Genomic DNA, 19,563 nt, shown 5'->3' on the forward strand with positions numbered 1-19,563 from the left:
ATCATACATATTTATATTACATATATATATATATATATATATATATATATATATATATATATATATATATATATATATATATATATATATATATTATAAAGTATTTGATTAAGAATATCTTTGAATAAATTGAGTTGACAGAAATGTCAAGGTTTCTTACATAATTGCGTTCAGACGACTGCTTTGTTTGCCTGAAATTTATCAAAGAACTTTTGAATTAAGATGAACTAGCTTTGTCTATGCTATCGGTTAGGAGGCTTCCAAAAGGTGTGCAAGTTGTGTAAAATAGTTTTAATTAAGTATTTATAGTAAATGCTCCTCGCTCCTATTCCAAATTAAAGCAAGCGTACATACCCGTGTCAGGCCGTTTCAGGGATAGGAATGTGCTCCGGAATATCTATTTTAGCCATTGGCTTACCGACTAGGGTGCATTTTATGTAATATCATCCCCTGGAGAACGGGGCTGAAATCGCATATGCGAAACTGCAGGAAGAATTTTCTATCTCTGTCTCAAGGTGTAGTCTATGGCCATTTTGAAAGATCCAAAATCACACCGACAGGAATGTTAACAGCTTCTACAAATGCAAAACTACGCTCAGCATCCAATGATACAGATTACAACAGCATAAGACTCCTGATAATCGCCTTGGTTCAGGAGGGGATAGCAATGTTGTAAAGTGCAATTTGAAATAGTTTTAAATTTGTCCTATCTTTTGAGCTGAAAATCTGGAGGATGAAAGTCATTCCTCTGAGCTAAAGCTGATTCATTGTAATGCAATAAGACAAATGGCTATATTAAAATCTAAAATTAAAATGAATAAAAAGCAAATCAATATATGCAATAGTAATTGTGCATATACACTTGTTTTTAAAACGTTTTTTATTTTTTTATTGATGAATTTTAGATTTTAATTTTTCTCTTTTAATTGGTAATATCTTTGAATATTTGCATTTTTAGCAGTAAAGACGCCTAGTTTTATACAAGCAAAACTCTTTTTGTTCGTTTTTACTGGTCACACTGTCGTTGTTTTGTTGAGTTTTTTTTCTACAGATTTTTCTCTTGCTATCTTAGTTTTATACAAATTTATTTATGTTGATACGATGTTATTCATTTAGTCATATATTTTTCTTGTTCCAATGACCTGATGGTCTTCTGTAATTAGTTTCATACCACATTCTTACTTACAAAAACAAGAAAGGGATGCTATTCCCCAGGAGCAATATTTTTGTATCAAATTCTACCCAAAAAATATAAACGTCGCGACCTGAAAAATTCTTTTTCATTTCAAGGGAGGAATTACAAAACTGTATTTTCTCGATACTCTTAAAAACTTACAGTCTGACCCCATTTTCTAGAATTCGTCCGCTTTAGGCACAATTTTCATTTTCAAAGATTAGTAATGCAAAATTTGTACTCCAGCATAATGGGCAGGGGTAGCTGGGGAGAGAGCTCCCCTCAAGTTTAAACTACAATGAATACGGCATTAAAACAAAGAATAGGTGTATAAAACAAAAACAAGCCTTCAAATGAAAGTAAAGAGCAACCTTAAAGGTTAAAACAAACATGAATCATCCTGTATAGCCAGGAGGGCATGCAATCTCCTTGATCTCTCAGTATTTAAGCTAAAGTGACTTTCTATCTAAATGATTTGAGAATCAGCGCTCTTAGAAAAGAGCAATGTGATAAAAGTTTATAAAATCATATATTTTATTGGACTTCTTTAAAGAACGAGTTCATTCAATCTCATTGCTTTAAATACCTAAATCTGGATTTCAAAATTCCGAAAGATATCGGCAAGGGAAATACTTGGAGGTAACAATCAGGTAAATACATTGAACCGTAGAATACTTTCAGTAAAGCATTAGTTAAGCTTTAACTGAAAGAGTGAGAGGATAAGAGGATAAAACCCTCGATTCATCTGTATTCTTTTTTATTTTACTGTTATGGTCCTTTGTTTTCACTTTAAAAAAAAATAATTACTTGCTAAAACGGGTGTGCTAGAAAAACAAAACTGCAATAAGTCTGGGGAACAGTTCGTTGTCATCCAAAGAATACGTCGTCCTGAAGATACGATATGTCGAGTAACCCTCATCTGCAAGCAAACACCCTCTTGGACATGACGACCGAGAGATCAGACAAAAATCCTTATCAAATTTAAAGAGAACTTACAGCCATAGAGCGGCTTCCATGTGCGTATTTAAAGGTGGGAAACAATCTGGCTTGTCGCGGAAACTGCAGCTTACAAATCGAAGTAGTCGCGGAAATGGCTCTACTAACGTGATTCCATTGATTCCGTTGGTGGTGAGTAGGATAGATAATCACCTGGTTCTGGGTACGACAGAGAACCTTCTGTTTTCCACCAAAAGTAAGCAAGTAAGGTATATATCCTTTATTTCACCCCCCCCCCAAAAAAAAAGAAACAAAATTCCAACTCATACGAGTTAACATTTAGTTTTGCAAAAAATATGGATGACTGCCTAACCTTGTATACTGTTACTAATACTGCTGACGGCTCACTGAAGCACTAAGATTCCTTGGGATATTACAGCTGCGCACGCTCCTCCTAGACCTGGTGTAAAAGCATCGCTCTTAACCCCTTTCTATGCATTTTCAGTTCTCTGTATATCTTTGTCTTACGACTTCTTCCCCATCCCACTCGGGGAAGACCTGCTTTTTGTCCGGCCCCAGTTATATGGCCAGAAAGTACAATCTTTGGCAGTCTGTCATCTTTAATCTACAGAATATGAACTGATCACCATAATCTTTCTTTCATCCAATAAAGTGGATCTGTCATCCAATCAACCAATATAGTGGGGTCGAACAACATTATGCGTACAACTCACTATTTGATATATATTCTCTCAGTTGAATGCCTAGAATTATTCTTAGATAACTCCTTTTTAAAACATTTAACACAATTTTTAAACCTATACTTGCACTGGAACTCTCAAAACATCCCAAATTCATTGATTTCGCTAATAATTTTAGCTAGAAAACTCCAATTACCTATAGGCTACAATATAACTTCTAGGAGACTTTTAGCTTAGCATTTGATACCATGATTTTCTTTAGTATTTGTCTTTATCCTTGGGACAAAATCCATAAAAAAATATACATTTAAATGGGGAGAAGGTACAACCCAGCTTAGCTCCTGATTCCATACTAAACTAACTAATAGCCTCACTTCCTAACTTAATCGAAGCAGTAGTATTCTTGTCCAGGGTACTAATCATCTTAATGTACTTCAATGGTAAGCTGTACAAGAAAAGGACCTTCACTGAATCTCTCTATCAGCTGAATCAAATGCCTTATTCTTGTATGATAGTGAGAGGAGCCTTAGGAAAGTAAAGAAAACATTAAAATATGATAAACTTTGAGATGCTATAGATAAAGTTTTAAAAAAAAATAACAGTGTGGTTTTAGACTAGGAAGAGGGTGTGCAGGGTTGCCAACTTGCACACTTTTCATGTGAAATACACCTTTTTTTACCTTAGAGAGGATGCAGAAGGGCGAAAATTACTCTTTTTGGGTGTTATTTTTCATTCACTTTGAACGTCAGTTGTTGGCAATTTCGTCAAAAGCGTAACAAATCCAAGGAACAAAATTACCAACTTGCTTACTTTCCGTTTGAAATGCTTTTATACTTCAGAGGTAATGCGCAAGCAGTGGCAGTCATGCCCATGCAATTTTTTTTTTTTTTTTTTGATTAGCACTCTTTGTGAGCAAAAATCATGCAAGCAAGTGCATGAGAGCGCTTGATTCAACTGATAGAAGAGCTTTATCGAAGGTCCTATTCTTGTATGGTATACCAGATAAACATATTACAGTGAAATAGTGCCATGTACGAAGACAGAATTTCTGCAGTCGAGATAAGAAATGAGTTAGTAGTTGGTTTTGTAGTAAATCACGAGTTGAGCAGGGTTTAGCTTTATCCCCATTGACACGGATCATTTTGATTGAATTTATCCTGTGGGGAAGCAAACTTTCCTAAGCAGCCTTGATGAAAATGTTAGCAAAATGAATGAAGTCTTAGAAGTTTTGCGACTTCTGGGTACAAGCACGGGCTTAAAAATTAATATTTAGAAGACTAAGTCACTAAGACTAGGAATAAGTGAAGGGGAAAGGTTATAGTTGGGTATTGAGAAGATAAATCAAGTGGACAGCTTAACATATCTAGGTAGTATCATTAGTAAGGACGGTGGGTGATGTCAAGCTGTTAAAAGTAGAATAGCCAAAGCCCAGGGTGTTTTTTCACAATTGAAAAAAGCTTAGAAGAATTGACTAATATTAGAATGTTGGAAACTACAGGGAAGACAGTGGTCCATCATGGTTCTTAAGGGCGAACGCTTCGAAATACAGGGTAGGATTTCCTTGATGTTTTCCAAAGAAGTTGCATACGGATTGTTTTGGTTACCCGACTGACTGGCCGTATCTCAAACAATAAGCTGTGCGAAAAATGTGCATCAATCCTCTTTTCTAGGGCTATAATGAGAGAAAAATTGAGATGGCTAGGAAACGCTCAGCAGATGAAAGATGACATATTGTCAAAGATTGTCCTTGTCAGCCATTAGTTTAGAGCCAAAGGAAAAGTATATCGTCTCTGAATGGGATGGGAGGATGTTTAAGGAAATATTTATGGGAATGGGTACTTCCTGTGAGGGGTGTAAAGATGTAGGAGGTTTTAAATAGTTTGGGGCGGAGAATGACCGCGTGTAGCTGTGTCAGCCACAGGTGACTTGGTACTACAGTGAGTTATTAGTAGTAATAGTAGTGAAGTGTTTAAGGGAGATGTTTAGAAAATTTTTAGAACTTACTAAAATGTGATAAGCTTAAATAAAATGGTATAGAAAAGAATGAAAAAGTTTCTTTTTAAGATTTATTTTAGCAACAAAAACTAGAGGCAGTAATAAATAATTTAAAATTGATAAACGGTCCCAAGCTCTAGTTCGAGTTCTTTATTATTCTTTAACTATACATATTTAAAACTATTCACAAAACATCCCCGGCAGGGAGACTGGCTCGAAAGCTGGGCGACAATACAAACAGTATAAACAAACAAATCCAGAAGAAACGTATGTCATCACACCTCTCACTCTATCTCACACCAAAAAATAAATGCCGAAAAACATTTATTAAAATTATTGTTAATATTTATCCGATAGCTGAAGGGCCAGGAGCTACTGACAAACTAATATTTACTAATTAGCCGAGCTTTGATTTCAGTTCTTAATATTAATAGCGATAGACTCTGATCAAAAAAAGATTCATATGTGTTCCAATAATTTGTAATAACATTTTTAAGGCGAAAATCTAGACCGTTCGGAGACAATGAAAGGCACAGGAAGCTTACTTAAAGGGCAACGAGTAGTATATGGTCAGACTAAGGGAGGGCCTGGAAAAAAATGATCTAAAACAATCTGGTTGCAGATCCTTTAGATAACGGACACGGAAAAGTATACATTGAAAAGCTAAAATTTGTCTAACCGGAATGGTATTAAAATAACTGTAAAGACTCTTAGTTGGAGATTTACCAGGAGATTTACCTTTCTCAATATTCAATCTGTTTTTCTGAAATATTTGGTATCCTTGAATATTCGCTGCATTCAGGGTATTTGCATTCAAAAAAATCTCACAAAGCCCTATAACTACTATCCCCTTACCAGGAAGGAACGTAAATAGAGAGCATTCCACAGCAATTTTAACTCGCAATTCTAAAAAGTCCATTATTAACAGGAATAATTTCTTCAGGTAACAGATACCTATTTTGGGGTAAATTATCAACAAGAGGGTCTTGGGCTAGATCATCACCTATATTTATTGAATTTAATATTTTACTCCACTCAGTAGAGTATCTCCCAAACCGTTTCAGTCTATCAGACAAATAAAAAAAAATTACTTAACAAAATAATTTGCTTTTAAATTACTTGCCAAATAGTATCCAAAAGCATGAGACATAGTGAAAAGCGCGCAACATACCGGATCCTCTGGTGATGGACATAAATTCAAAAAGATCAAACGCTCAATACCAAACAATGGTGCTGTAAAAGGAGAAGCAGCAGAACAAGAACTTTGCATTTTTAAAGATAGATAAAAAAGAAAACAAAAAAAGAAAGTACACTGAAACAAAAAGAGAAACAGCGGAATAGGGCACATGGAAAACAAAATAACTATTCGCGAAGACATACCATAAACTTTACTTGTCCAATGCAATTAACTGAAGATACTAAAACAAAGAGACACTAATTAAACACGAGACCAAGAAGATGGAGTAGAAACTTTTGTTTCAAGCAAAACATCAGTCCCTTTGTGGCGCACTCTGGAAGATACGATTTCACCTTTTGATTTCATTTATTTCGCCACCCCAAGCAATTCTCTTCTTCAAAAATTCAATACGGGTGGCAGATCCGTACACATAACAATACCTCTAGATTTCAGCTTACCAACTTTCGACATAATCAACTGCAGATCTCTCTCACAGCCGTTGACGCGAATCAGTAACATTTGACGACCGAGGAATGATGCGATAGCATTTCATCAGATTGATAGGTTCTGTGACTTCAAGTTTGTTTCTAATAAAGTTTGAAACTGAAACTTCAATCTTTTCGTAAACTTTTTCTTCGGGAAGCCCATGAATGAGAAGATTATGCTTTCTTTCTATTACTTCAAAGGCTAGCAGTCGCTTTTCCAACGAATCTGATTGGGTCTTTTGGTCATCTAAGGCTAACTCAAGCTCAGAAATTTTATGGTCTCTCAACACAGCCTCATCCTTTAGAATTATAATTTCTGCCGGAATTGAATTTGTCCAACAAAATTAGGATTTTGTTCAACTTCTCATTGATCGGCTTCTTGAATTTCTCAAAGGACGACTGGGAGACTACTGACATTGTAAAATTTCAGCTATAATCCACGAAGAATGAACAGTGTTAATCTTCCATTATTCTCCTCCGTACATAAAATAACATGCACTTTTCTTCAATGTGGGCAGGCCCACGATAGAAGTGGCAATCACCGTTGGAATGGTGGCCCAGTGGAACGGGAATTGCAGGACACGGTACACCTTTATAATTATAATCCAATGGCACTGAATTAAAGCCAAAGTTTGTTCAAATAACTCGTAAAAAATTGACAATTTTCACAAATGGAAATAAATATTGTGTGGTCACCAGTTTTGACGCTTGCACCGGGGGAACTGCCCCCGTCGGTTCAAAGATAAGGGAGGGCATGGAATTAAATCGGAAAGTAAGACTTTTCTATCCCGAGATTATACTGACGATTTCAGTGTCCTAAACGATAATGATATCAGAAGCAATAGTTTTTTTGGAGTTTTAACAGCTCAGGTGCAAGAAGGGGTCCTAAGATCATTTACAAGAAGACAATCCTGGGAACAAATGAAGATGAGGAGTAACAAATATTATTTTGGGTAACGAGAAGAATTAGCTTTGCTTACCAGGATAGTATTATCGGTAAAGATGGTGGAATAAATGAAAATGTTAAAAGTAGAATAGTCAAGGCCCAGTGTATTTTTTTCGCAAGAAAGCTTAAGAATAGAGAGATAAGCCTACTAACCAAGATTAGAATATTGAAAACTACAGTGAGTATGGTTCTGAAACGTGAACGCTTCGAAAGAAGGAGGAGGTTTCTCAGATGTTTTACAGATAAAATGAAAACGAATTCTTTTGAGTACCCGTCTGAATGACCGTGCTCTGAAAAGAAAGCTGTATACAAAATAGGGTTTTATTGCGCTTTTTAGGGCTATAATGAAATAAATTTGAAGTGGTTAGGACACGTTCTTCTCATGATCGATGACAGATTGCAAAAGATCGTCCTTGTCAGCCGACCTTTCATGGCCTAACTAAAAGCAGCTTGTCCCTGAATGGGGTCTGCAGTAGTCGCAAGATATGATTTAGAGGAAATTAGGACTCCTTGGGAGTGTGTAAAGACGGAGGCTTTACATAGACTGGGAAGGAAGAAAAGCGTGTGAACTGTATTTGCCTCACGTGGCTTTTTGCTATAGCGAGTTGCTAGTAGTAGTAGTAGTAGTAATTGAGTCCCTGTTCCTATCTGTAACTTGGACAAATCCAGAATGACTACTCCTTCTTAAATTTCTTATGCCAACATAATATCATTACAAATTCACATACAAGCTACAAATTTACCTCATTCACTCTTGCGAATTTCTTACAAAGGGCTTTAATTATGGTTTCCTTAAATCATTAAATAGTTTCCCTTTTCAAGATCATATATGTAATCTTCAGTATTTTGTCTTTATACAAATTCTTAAAACGTTCTCTCAGTTTTATCTTTAACACTTTCCATATCACTAACTGAGGTCCCATTCCTATCTTTCACTGGAATAAGTACAGAGCAACTACTCCTTCTTAGTTTCTTATGAAGGGCTTTAACTAAGTGTCATACAATCCTTACATATTTCTTTTTCTCAGAGATCACATTAGTAATGTTGAGTCATTTATCTTTAACGTCACAACCCCCATATTTCACTCCATATTTCAAACTTAAAACCAACAAATGATTTATCTGAGGCCTTTCTCTTTTCAATCTTCTTAGTACTCTGTGTAGCTTCTGCTCACAAACAGATATTCTATCACTTTGAAATTGTTGAAAATTCTCCACTCTTTTCTTTATCATTTTCTAAAACTTCATCATGGTTTCATAGTTCTCTAAATGTTTTGTCACCTCTCTTTAACACTTCCTCTGTCATTAACTGAGGGTTTTTACTGTTTAAGTGTCATGTGTCCAGAATGACTAATTTCTGTCACTTTCCGGAATGTCAATATAATATCATATTAATATGTCATATTTGTATTTCTATTGGACTGAGTCACTCCTTACTTACAGTTTTTACCACGAAATGTTTGATTTCAAATTTCATCAGTCAAAATGTCAATAACGTTGTTGTCTTTCAACATCGTAACACTCCCTGTCGTAACATTTTATGTCACAACTTTCTTATTATTTTGGTAAATGAAATTGCTATGGCCTGAAGAAGAAGTGATGGGTCCCACCAATGCAAGTAAGGAACTGACAAGTTCTCAAGTTTTCAAAAAGAATTAAAGAGGTTTATAACCGGACAGCATGAATTCCCCGGGATATACTGTTGAATGAGGGTTTTGTGCAAACTTGGAACCGTCGTGGTCACTACATCACTTGACTCGCCTGGCGAGGCACTCTTATCAGCAATAGTCGACGCACTGCGAGAACAACCTCAAGCCTATTACCTCTAGCTTATTATATATACATTTCCTGCAAATGTTATAATACCATTGGGAGGGGGCAATAATAAATACCATAGCTAAGAAGGGGCTACTAAGCCCCCCCAAAAAAAAACACCGAAGAAAACAAGACTTAGATGAATTATCCTTTAATCAAAATCTAGTGCGGTTCCGTGTCGTTTACAAAGCCCCTCCTCAAGGTTACCCTGCGGTATTATTTGTACTCACTGTCTTGATTTAAAAAAAAAAAAAAAAAAAAAAACTTGTGAAATATCCACACCGATTCCACATTGAGGCCACGCAGGTATTTCGTCCAATCCTGGAATAGTGACAAAGGAAGGAGCTTATCACCAAGTAGTAACCCAAGACTATCTTACAACACCGGGACACTTCAAGTCTATCATAACTCATCTTCGTCAGGGTATTTGTAAAGATTGTTTTAAAGGTATTACCTTAAATATACGGGTATACTATCATGTATTCTGTTTTATTTATTGGTTTCCAAAGGGTCTCAAAAATTGGCAGACTTTGACCCTGAGCTTAGATCGAGTACCAACGACCCGATTTTCTGCGAAAAATACTGATAGCTTTCGTTCAAATTCAAAAGTAACAACAGCTTAATAGTCATAAAAATTTACCCTACCTTGTTTTTAATTTTTCTTCTTATCTTTTTCAAATTCTTCTCGTCGACTTCATTCAAGGGGTAGTGAGACGGTATTGGTATGTGTTCTTGACCATAAAGGTTCTTTTCTTCATCAGTCAAGAGCAAGCGCTTTCCAGAAGACTAGAAAAAGGGCTAATATATATATATATATATATATATATATATATATATATATATATATATATATATATATATATATATATATATATATATATATATATATATATATATATATATATATATATATATATATATATATGGTGAATGTTCGCAAATTGGTTAATGTCGACATTCACCGGTGAATGTCTGAAATGCATTTTTTCTCCTTGGATTTAGTCAATGTTGTCAGTCAATTTTTCAATTTAATGTAATGTTTGATGATTACAAATTAGGTTGGATTTAGTTTGCTTAGACCTGGTTAGGTTGGCTTATGTTAATTTTAGTTAGGTTTTTAACCCTAACTAAAACTAGTTTCCTTCTCAGTAGCTCCAATTGTAGGGGCCTAATACCCTTTTATAATGAATTTTTTTAAAGATAGTTTTAATTGTACTGCAGTATGTAGGCTGCTTTATTCGTTAAAAATATTTCTTTTCATCTGTTTGTAAAATAGAAAATATATACGTATTCAAATTTATCACCTTAAGATTTGGGGGAAACTCAAATTTATAAAAAAAAGATCTGTAGAAATTTTTCGCAAGGCTTATGGGTCGAACTTATTAGTGGTAATTTCTCTCCTTTCTTAGTTTGAAGAGATCCTTGATTTAATCATTCATTTTAATATATGTTTGTTTTAGTTTTCACCAGTCATTGATAGTAATTTGAGCATTAAGTTTGAATTATAACTTATCTGCTTATAACTAAACATATCGGTTTAGGTTCAAATATCCCTCTTTCATCTTCCATAAAAAGTTTCTTTTTTATTTTTTCTAAATTTAATGTCTTAATTGTACCGTATAGCGTACCAATTTCATTGAACATATTTGTTGTTTTTAAAATAGGAAATATCTAGGTCTTCAAAAATATCAACCCAAGAATCTCGCGGAAGAATAGAAGAGAGACTCGTGTTCATAAAAAAAGAAACAAGGAAAAAGAGGACTGTAGACATGTTGCTTCATTATGTAATTAAATTTTTAAAAAACTAGTTTTTTTTAACTGAAAGTAAGGATCGACATTAAAACTTCAAACGAACAGAAATTACTCCGTGTATGAAAGGGGCTGTTCCCTTCTCAACGCCCCACTCTTTAAAAAAAATTTAAAAAAAGTTTTTTAATTTAATTTCTGAACGTTTTTTGAAATAATACATGTTTGATTTTGTCTCTCCGCACAAAAATTATTAAAATGAAATTTGCATATTAATTCTTTTTTGGCTAAATGGCTTTCTCTTAGTTTTGATCAGACGATTTTGAGAAAAAAGGGGTGGGGGAGGAGGCCTAGTTGCCCTCCAATTTTTTGGTTACATGAAAAGGCAACTAGAACTTTTAATTTTTAACGAACGTTTTTATTAGTAAAAAATATACGTAACTTAAGAACTAACTTACGTAACGAACTTTTATATTCTTATATTTTTATTATGTTTATGAGGGTTTTTGTCCCCTCGTTAATACCTCACTCTTTACACTACAGCTTAAATTTTGTCCCAACTCTTTAAGAATGACCCCTGAATCAGAAAGGCTGCAAAATAAATAGTTGAAATTACTAAAAATACTTTAGCGTAAAGAGCGAGGTATTTAGGAGGAGATGAACCCCTCATATGTGTAACAATATCTGTTCGTTTTAAGTTTTAATGTTGCTCCTTACTTTCATTTGAAAATACTTTCTCATATTTATTTTGTCATTGTTTTTTTTATAATAATACTAAAAAATCCTGCACCCCCTTGATTGAATTTCTCTTCCCCCATGACAATTCCTCCAAGGAAAGATCCTCCCACACAGCCCCCTCCCCTAACCTCCCAAACCGAAATAATCCCCCTGAAGAACGTCGGTACCCTTCCCAATAACCATAACTGCATGTAAACATTGGTCAAAGTTTGTAACTTGCAGCCCCTCCCTCGAGGGCAGTGGGGGAGTAAGTCATCCCAAAGACATAGCTATTATGGTTTTCGACTATGTTGAACAAAATGGGTATCTCAAAATTTTGATCCGTTGATTTTGGGAAAAAATGAGCATGGGAGGAGGCCTAGGTGCCCTCCAGTTTTTGGGGTCACTTAAAAAGGGCACTAGAACTTTTCATTTCCTTTAGAATGGTCCCTCTTGCGACAGTCTTGGACCACTCGGTTGATACGATGACCCCTGGGAAAAAACAACAACAAAAAACAAAAATAAACACGCACCCGTGATCGGTCTTCTGGCAAAAAATACGAAGTTCCACATTTTTGTAGATAGGAGCTTGAAAATTTTACAGTAGGGTTCTCTAACACGCTGAATGTGATGATGTGATTTTCGTTAAGATTCTGTGACTTTTAGGGGGTGTTTCTCCCTATTTTCCAAAATAAGGCAAATTTTCTCAGGCTCTTAACCTTTGATGACAAAGACTAAATTTGATGAAACTTAAATATTTAAGATCAGAATAAAAATCTGATACTTTTAATGTATCTTTTAGTATCATAATTCCGTTTTTTAGAGTTTCGTTTATTATTGAGCCGGGTCGCTCCTTACTACAGTTCGCTGCCACGAACTGTTGGAAACTAAGAATAGATGTGTCATTTATTTCTGTTGAAATTTTTCGAACTTTCAATGTTTTTCGCCTACATTACAAATGATTCTTCTTTTTTTAATATATGTATATACTGAATATGGGATATAGTGAATCTAGATTCGGTTAAGACAGATTTGACTGCTTAATAGACATGTCCGTTAATATTGAAAATTTCTGAACCGGTTTTTTATATTCTCTGGAGGTCGGTAGGTAACTTCTGCTCTTAAAAAATTGTACCAAGATTTATCTGTTAATGCTTTTCTTAATAGAATGAAGCACGAGTAATTGATGGACTGAAAAGCAAGTAGTTAGAAATTCAGAACTTACCAACAAAAATTAAATGATTCAAAGATAGAGAATTCTAAATACTATAAAAGAACGGTTCAAGTAACGAATGATTATTCAATAGCTTGATAAGTATGCGAGCTATTTTCATATTAAGGAGATGCAACTCGAACCTGACTGAATAAATGAGCTTTCAGGATTTCCAGCGTATGCTCCATTGCCAATCTACTTCTGAGCTCAAGCTTAGAAGAGAGCGCCCACTTGATAACAACCGAAAATTTCATAAAAAATAATACAAAACAATCGGAGTTCGGTATATTTCAAAGGGGTTGCTCTCCTTCAGAAATAATTTCCACGAGGTGGCGCATGCCAAGCGTTGCGGAACTGTGCCACGCGTTTTGGGGAGTCTGCCGAGCGCTTTGGGAACTCTGCTGTACGTTGCGGAACTGAGCAGCAGACTTGACGTTTCTAGATGTGCACCAGGTGTTGAGGTGTCATAGCCTTCTCGGATCTTTCCCAGCTTCACGATCTCTAGACCAGCAAAAAGCTCCGAATTTCCATCTCTTAACGTTCCTAAGCAACTTCATAGGGTTTGTTCGAAGTTTTAAAATTTCAGTCCTAACTTTAAGATATTAGGGAAAACTGTATAAATATAAAATACAACCATAAATAAATATAGTAAATATATGTATTGTTATGTAGGATCTTTTTAAACCATAGATTTGTTGCAAGTCAACCTTGTGATACTGTCAGACTCTCAGTAATGTCCTGTAGCAGACCTCTGATAACGTTGACAAAAAAAGAAGAAACAATGAGAGAAGCCGTGCTGCTACCAAGCACAATTAGGATTTTCATACTGTATATATGTTTTTCAGGTTTCTATTCTTTAATGTTTGCTTGCTTTGGATGATGGCGGGTCTCCATTTGTCATACATTACCATGAACGGCTTGAATCGATGCGGTCCCCTTACCTTTAAAGGATTAAATTGGAGATTGTGGGGTAAACGTGATGATAAACACCAGATTTTATCCTGTGTACAAAAATATGGTTTCCTTTTCAAAATAACAAGGAATGACATGGGTATAGGAATTAAGAAGACACTAAATAGATGTATGAATACACGGAAACGGCAAATATTCCCATTTTAATTTGTGTAAGGATAGAGCTCCATGTAAAGCTTGTGGTTCTCCCCCCTGAAAATATTTTATAGTGGTCTTCAAGTGGTCTTCAAGGTTTCTTGAAACTACTTTTCAAAAAAATTTCTTTTTGCTAGAAAAGGTTTTTTATGAATTTTTTTACTTGATATGCGTTTTAGGCATTTTAGGAGGACATTCCTGATTTTCTTATGATGGACCCTAGACAGTCTAATAGACAAGTTTAAGCTTACTCCCAAAATAGAATAATTTGAAAAGTGGTAAACGCTCTTTGAACCTTTCGATACCTTCTAGCTGGATTAATTTAAAAAACAAAAAATTCCTGAGGGAAGTAATGAGCGAAGTTGAAACTTGTCACGAACAAAAATTATTACTTCAAAGCCTATCTAACATATATTGATAAAACGAGGGGCATTCAAAAAATACGTAAAATTTTGTCAACAAGGTATTGGCAACCGTTTTCCAGGACTGTGAAGGAGTTGTACTTGTGGACTTATTAGAAGGTTGAGGGAATCTCTAGATTCCCCTTGTATAAATAGTCTAAACGGATGGAAGCATCACCTGGAGAAGCTATTTGACATCGAAGGAGGATATATTGACACTCAAACGAATCTGTTCAGCGATTAAATTTAAAAAAAAACTAAGTTTTTTTTTTAACTGCAAGTAAGGATCGAATCGTAATCAAAAAGTTCGTGGTAACGAACTGTAGTAAGAAGCGATAATACTATTGCTATGTATAGCTAGCTCTATAGGCTACGCAATACAAATATTTTTATTCTGTCTATAAAATAATGAAAATGGGTAAATAATTTGAATAAGTAAATATAACAATAAGTAATCTTTCTTTTAATATACAACTTTGAGTGATTACAGAACCACATTACCGAACTTCTCGAGCCCCTAAGTGGCAAGGTATTGGGATCAAGGACGCAGTTTCCTATGGGTAAGAGGGGACAACATCCCCTCCCAAACCTCATTTCCCCCCTTGACGCCAGTTTGCCCTCCTTCCAATGAAATTTAGTTTCTCATAAAATATTGTCAAACTAACATAAGCCTACATAATTCATGCATTCACAGAAACGGGTCAGTTTTCTTTAGTACATCTTCACCTTTTTTATTATTATACAGCTTATTTTTCAGTTTTCTCTGTCATTTTCACTTGCTTTGGGAAAATTGGCTCTAGCTTTGCTCCCCCCCCCCAGGATTTTGACGAAATTACGCAACTGGTTGGGCCATTCATTTCACGATCTACTAAGAATGCAAACCATGGACTGGATGACCTCTATTCCCTTTTGAATCAAAATGCATGACAAGCCTTAAAGACAATCGCATCACATTTATAAAAGTGGTGAATTATCCGAAAGATAGTTATACAGAAGGAACAAAACCGTAATTGAAAACAAAAAACCCAAGCAGGAACTGAACGTTCAAGACTGATTTAAAGTCCGACGCTCTACTAACAGAACCACGGGTTTTATAATCAAATTTCATATATTGGTGTTTTTAGGACCATAATTGTGTAGCTTATTAAGGGGGCCTGGACGACAAAAATACGGGAAGTGTTCTTGCAAACCACCCGTTAAGGATTTTGGACCATAATTATTACAATGATACCGTTTTATGCCTCCAAGCTTTTTAACTTAAAAAGTGACACCAAAGGTGTTGCTTTTAGTGCTATATCGCACTTACAGGTGAAAAATTACGTAGATCTGAGCAATAGCTTTCAAATGAGCCATTAAACATCGCTATAAAAAGTTCTGGCAGCCCACTAGCTTTTCCACTAGAGACATGGCACCAAAGATGGCTCTTTTAACATCATTTTTTACTTGCAGATAGCGGAATGTTTAAGAAGAGCGTAGATATGAGCAATATCTTTAATATGAGCTATTAAAAATCTATCTACGATGTTTCTGTAGCCCAATAGCCTCACCTCTTGAGAAATTGCACAAAAGTGCTATTTTTAGTGCAATTATGGCACTTGAAGATGGTGGAATCCATAAAAATCACGTTCAAAGCTTTTGCTTTTGTATGAGCCATTAAGTATCTCTCTATGACGTTCTTGCAAACCGAAGCCCTGAAAGAAACAAGAAAAAAAACCGAATATAGGTCAGTGCTACCCATGCATAAAATGATTTTCCTTGTTGTTCAAGGTGAGGAACCGTAATTTCCCTGTACACGGTTTTCGACTATGCTGATTTCAATGTTTGACTTTTAATTTTGATTAGACACCATTTTTGAGGGGTTTCAGGCTCCTATTCGAAATCATCGTAAATTTCTTTTCGCAACAAACTTTTACTTTTAAGACGATCCGAAATAGTAGATAGCCTACCATTCCTCTATCACTGTTAAATGACAATTTTCTTTCACAAGGCAGTTCTTTTTCTAAACGTGTTTTTAACTTTTGCCTACTATGGGCTGTGGTTCACTCTGTATTAGGCTGGAATTCTTCAAGGCTTACCTTTACTGTAGTATTTTCTTTTACTTTCAAAGGATATGGATCTTTCAGAGGTATTATAACTTTTGAAGATTTTGGACGAATTGGAGGCTTTCCAACACACATTGCACTCTTTTGTGCATTTATCACAACATCATGGGTATTTGGCAAGGAATGAAAGATTGAGTAAAAGCTGGAATCACTGTCACACGATGACTGCGAAGTTACGACATCTTCATGGACTAAAAGAAAGAAAAACAGAAAAATGTTTTGTAACAGAGTTCAAAAGCAAAACTTGATTTAAGGATTTTAGCCTTACCCCCTTTTCTGCTAAAGTGTGACTTTTGTCCCCAATACTTCAAGGACGATAGCTCAATCACAACGGCAGTCGAATGGAACTGAAATTATTTTTGGAATTACCAAGAATGGAAGAGGTTATCGACGAACATAAAAATAAAATTTGTAGCTCAATTATTTTAATAGGAATCAGTAATTAAGATACCAGCAATTACTCAGTAACTATATTTATTTTAGCCATAACTGCTCTTTCACAAAGCGCTACGAAACTTTAGCGTAAAGAAAAATGGGCGAAGAAGGAGTTACCTCCTCATATACAGAATATTTTTTATTAATTTTAAATTTTGGTGTCATTTTTTACTATAATTTAAAAGAAAATCATCTGTAGTAAAAAGGAAAAAGAAATGAAACTATCCAAAATAAAAATCTCAACTATTCGCATTTTAGAGTAAAAGGTTGTAGAAAAGGGGAAATGCCCATGGTTTTGTCTTTTTTTATCGCGGAGAATCGTGTCAGGCCAGAGGTCCTAGACATTTGGGAGAGGGCTCTTTCAACGTATATTTAAAGCTCTAGTGCCCTGTCAGAGCAACAAAGGAGACTGATCACAGGAAAATATCAATCTTTGCCACTTTGTCCAAAAACTACAACAATTTTGGCCTGAAGCCTGTTCAGGCCAAAGTTCTTTTGTTGAAAGTGTTACGGAGCAAAAATTACGAGATACCTAATCGGTATCGAATAATCAAAGAATATCTATATACCCTCTCAGTATCACTAGACATTCCGGCAGGTGGTGGATCATCCTAAGAAATTATACAGTTAAAAAAATTAAAAAACAACTAACCGTTGATATTGACAGTAGGAGTAGGCTTAAGGGTTCCGGGCCCTTTTCTCTATGGAGTAAGTGTCATTCTTTTTTCTTTTCAGACATCGAATCCTATCCAGCAGTCCCAAATTCTTTTTGGTAGGCCAGTCTTTTTTTAATGGTGGAGACCTTCGATTAACCTAGTGCATAACTGTGTTGGCCTGAAGCGGTCTTGTCATAAATCTGGTTACATAAATAAGATGAATACATTATTTTAGAAACGTCTGTATTAGTGAACTAAACGTACCTGGCTTGCTTTTTGATGCAACTACTAGGTTTTTGGAAACGTCACCACTGAACTGCGGCTCATTTAGAAAAGAAGTTAAATCTCCATCACCTCCACTTATTGCTGCCATATTCTCATCCATCTACAAAAAATGTGTCTATTGGCTGTTAAACAGTTTGTAATAACAAAAAGTGTAGGAGTGACTCAAGCTAATAGTAACCGGAACTTTAAAAAAGGATTTATGACAACAGTATAGACATCCAAATAATCGGCTTTTTTATATCAATTCTGTTTATTTAAAATTCATTAAGTTTACAGTTACTCATGGGAAGCTAAGAGCATGAGAGTGTTTCTCTGATTTTTGAAAAAGGGGTAAAACACCCCCAAAGGGAGAAAAACGATCTTGATAATATTACAACTCTAATTCCAGCAAATTAGAATACCCTTTTGTATGGTTTCCAGCCCTTATCTACAAAAAATATGATTTTTTTTCTTATAAGAATGATCACATATAAGATTTTAATTTTTTTTTTCTAAATATTATTCTATCGGACCAATGGTAAAAGATCATCGGGAGAGGGGTGAGTGTTTTTCGTTTTGCTATTCTTACTCATTTCTTAATGTGTTTCATGGAAACACTACCCTCTATATCCTGCTGGCCTTCCTGAGGAACATTGCCAAAAAAAAAAATTATTAGAGTGTCTAACCTGAAAACTGCTGGATGCGATGTTTATACGATTTTTGATACTTTAAACTCTTTCGCATAAAAATTTGAAGGGGTACACATATTCAGGATAACTATCGTTCTCAAAAACGAATATAATCTGAAACTAAAAATACGGGTTAAAAGAGGAAGTAGTAACCTCCCTTTCATATTAGAGAGCGTTGGTTCAAACAGCTCGTAGTAACAAACTGTAATTAAAGAGCGGCCCTTGTCAACAAAAACTGAAACCTCAAAAGGCCAAGTTCTCTTACAATATATTCAACAACAAAATCTCTTAATAATGGTGATTCTGAATTTGGAGAATGTGTTAATTTTTAAGCTGTTCATCTTTGCTAGTAGCGGATGAAAATTAGTAAAATATTAGAAATAGGAATAGAACTTCTGAAGAATAGGTGTGAGCTTGATGAAAATTATGCAAGGAAATTAATATGCATGAAAACCCTTAAGGCCCCTATCTAAAAAAGCGACCTTTTTTCTCTAAAACGATTTTCACATAAGTGACTATCCATTGGCCATAGGCATAGATTATTAAAAAGTCTTCATTCGAACGAACATTTAAAGATCTTGTGTCCTTTTTAGGCAACAAAAAAAATCAGGCCACCAGAAATTTCCAAATTTTAACATTTTTGCCCGAACAGAGCCAAAAAGCTATAAGGTAAAAGTTCTAAAAAACTATTGACAGGTTGTTTATTTAGCTTACCTGTCTCAGAAGCCATATTAGCATGCAGTAACCTACTACGTGTAGTTCCTAAACATAAAAAAAAAACAATTTTCTCCAACTGATAGCAAGGAGCACCTAAAAGGTTAAACGAACAAAAGTTATTCCGTATATGAAGGGAATTCCCCTTCCCTTGCCTTTGTTCGTTACTCTAAAGTCTTAAAGTTCTTCAAAAACACTTCTCATTCAAATTCAACGGCCCTTGTGTTTGCGGAGTCTTTCGTAAAAATTTGGACCAAAAGCCAAATTCTAGCGTAAAGAGCGAGGGCTAA

At 35.1% G+C, this 19,563-nt stretch overlaps 1 protein-coding gene across 7 annotated transcripts in view; it reads right to left on the bottom strand.

The window, feature by feature from the left end:
• The window catches only part of LOC136025184 (cyclic AMP-responsive element-binding protein 3-like protein 2), a 60,443-nt gene that overhangs the window by 1,601 nt on the left and 39,279 nt on the right, over nt 1-19,563 (bottom strand). For 6 of the 7 annotated variants that reach the window (XM_065700969.1, XM_065700973.1, XM_065700975.1 and 3 more), the window contains exons 2-4: nt 17,871-17,991; nt 16,489-16,706; nt 9,875-10,015 (exon numbers count right to left, since the gene is read on the bottom strand). In XM_065700969.1, the coding sequence (XP_065557041.1) occupies nt 9,875-10,015; nt 16,489-16,706; nt 17,871-17,991 (480 nt within the window). The remainder of the gene's footprint in view (nt 1-9,874; nt 10,016-16,488; nt 16,707-17,870; nt 17,992-19,563) is intronic. The other variant, XM_065700976.1, reaches the window with a different exon arrangement.

The sequence above is a fragment of the Artemia franciscana genome, chromosome 3, assembly GCF_032884065.1.
Source record: "Artemia franciscana chromosome 3, ASM3288406v1, whole genome shotgun sequence".
NCBI lineage: Eukaryota > Metazoa > Arthropoda > Branchiopoda > Anostraca > Artemiidae > Artemia > Artemia franciscana.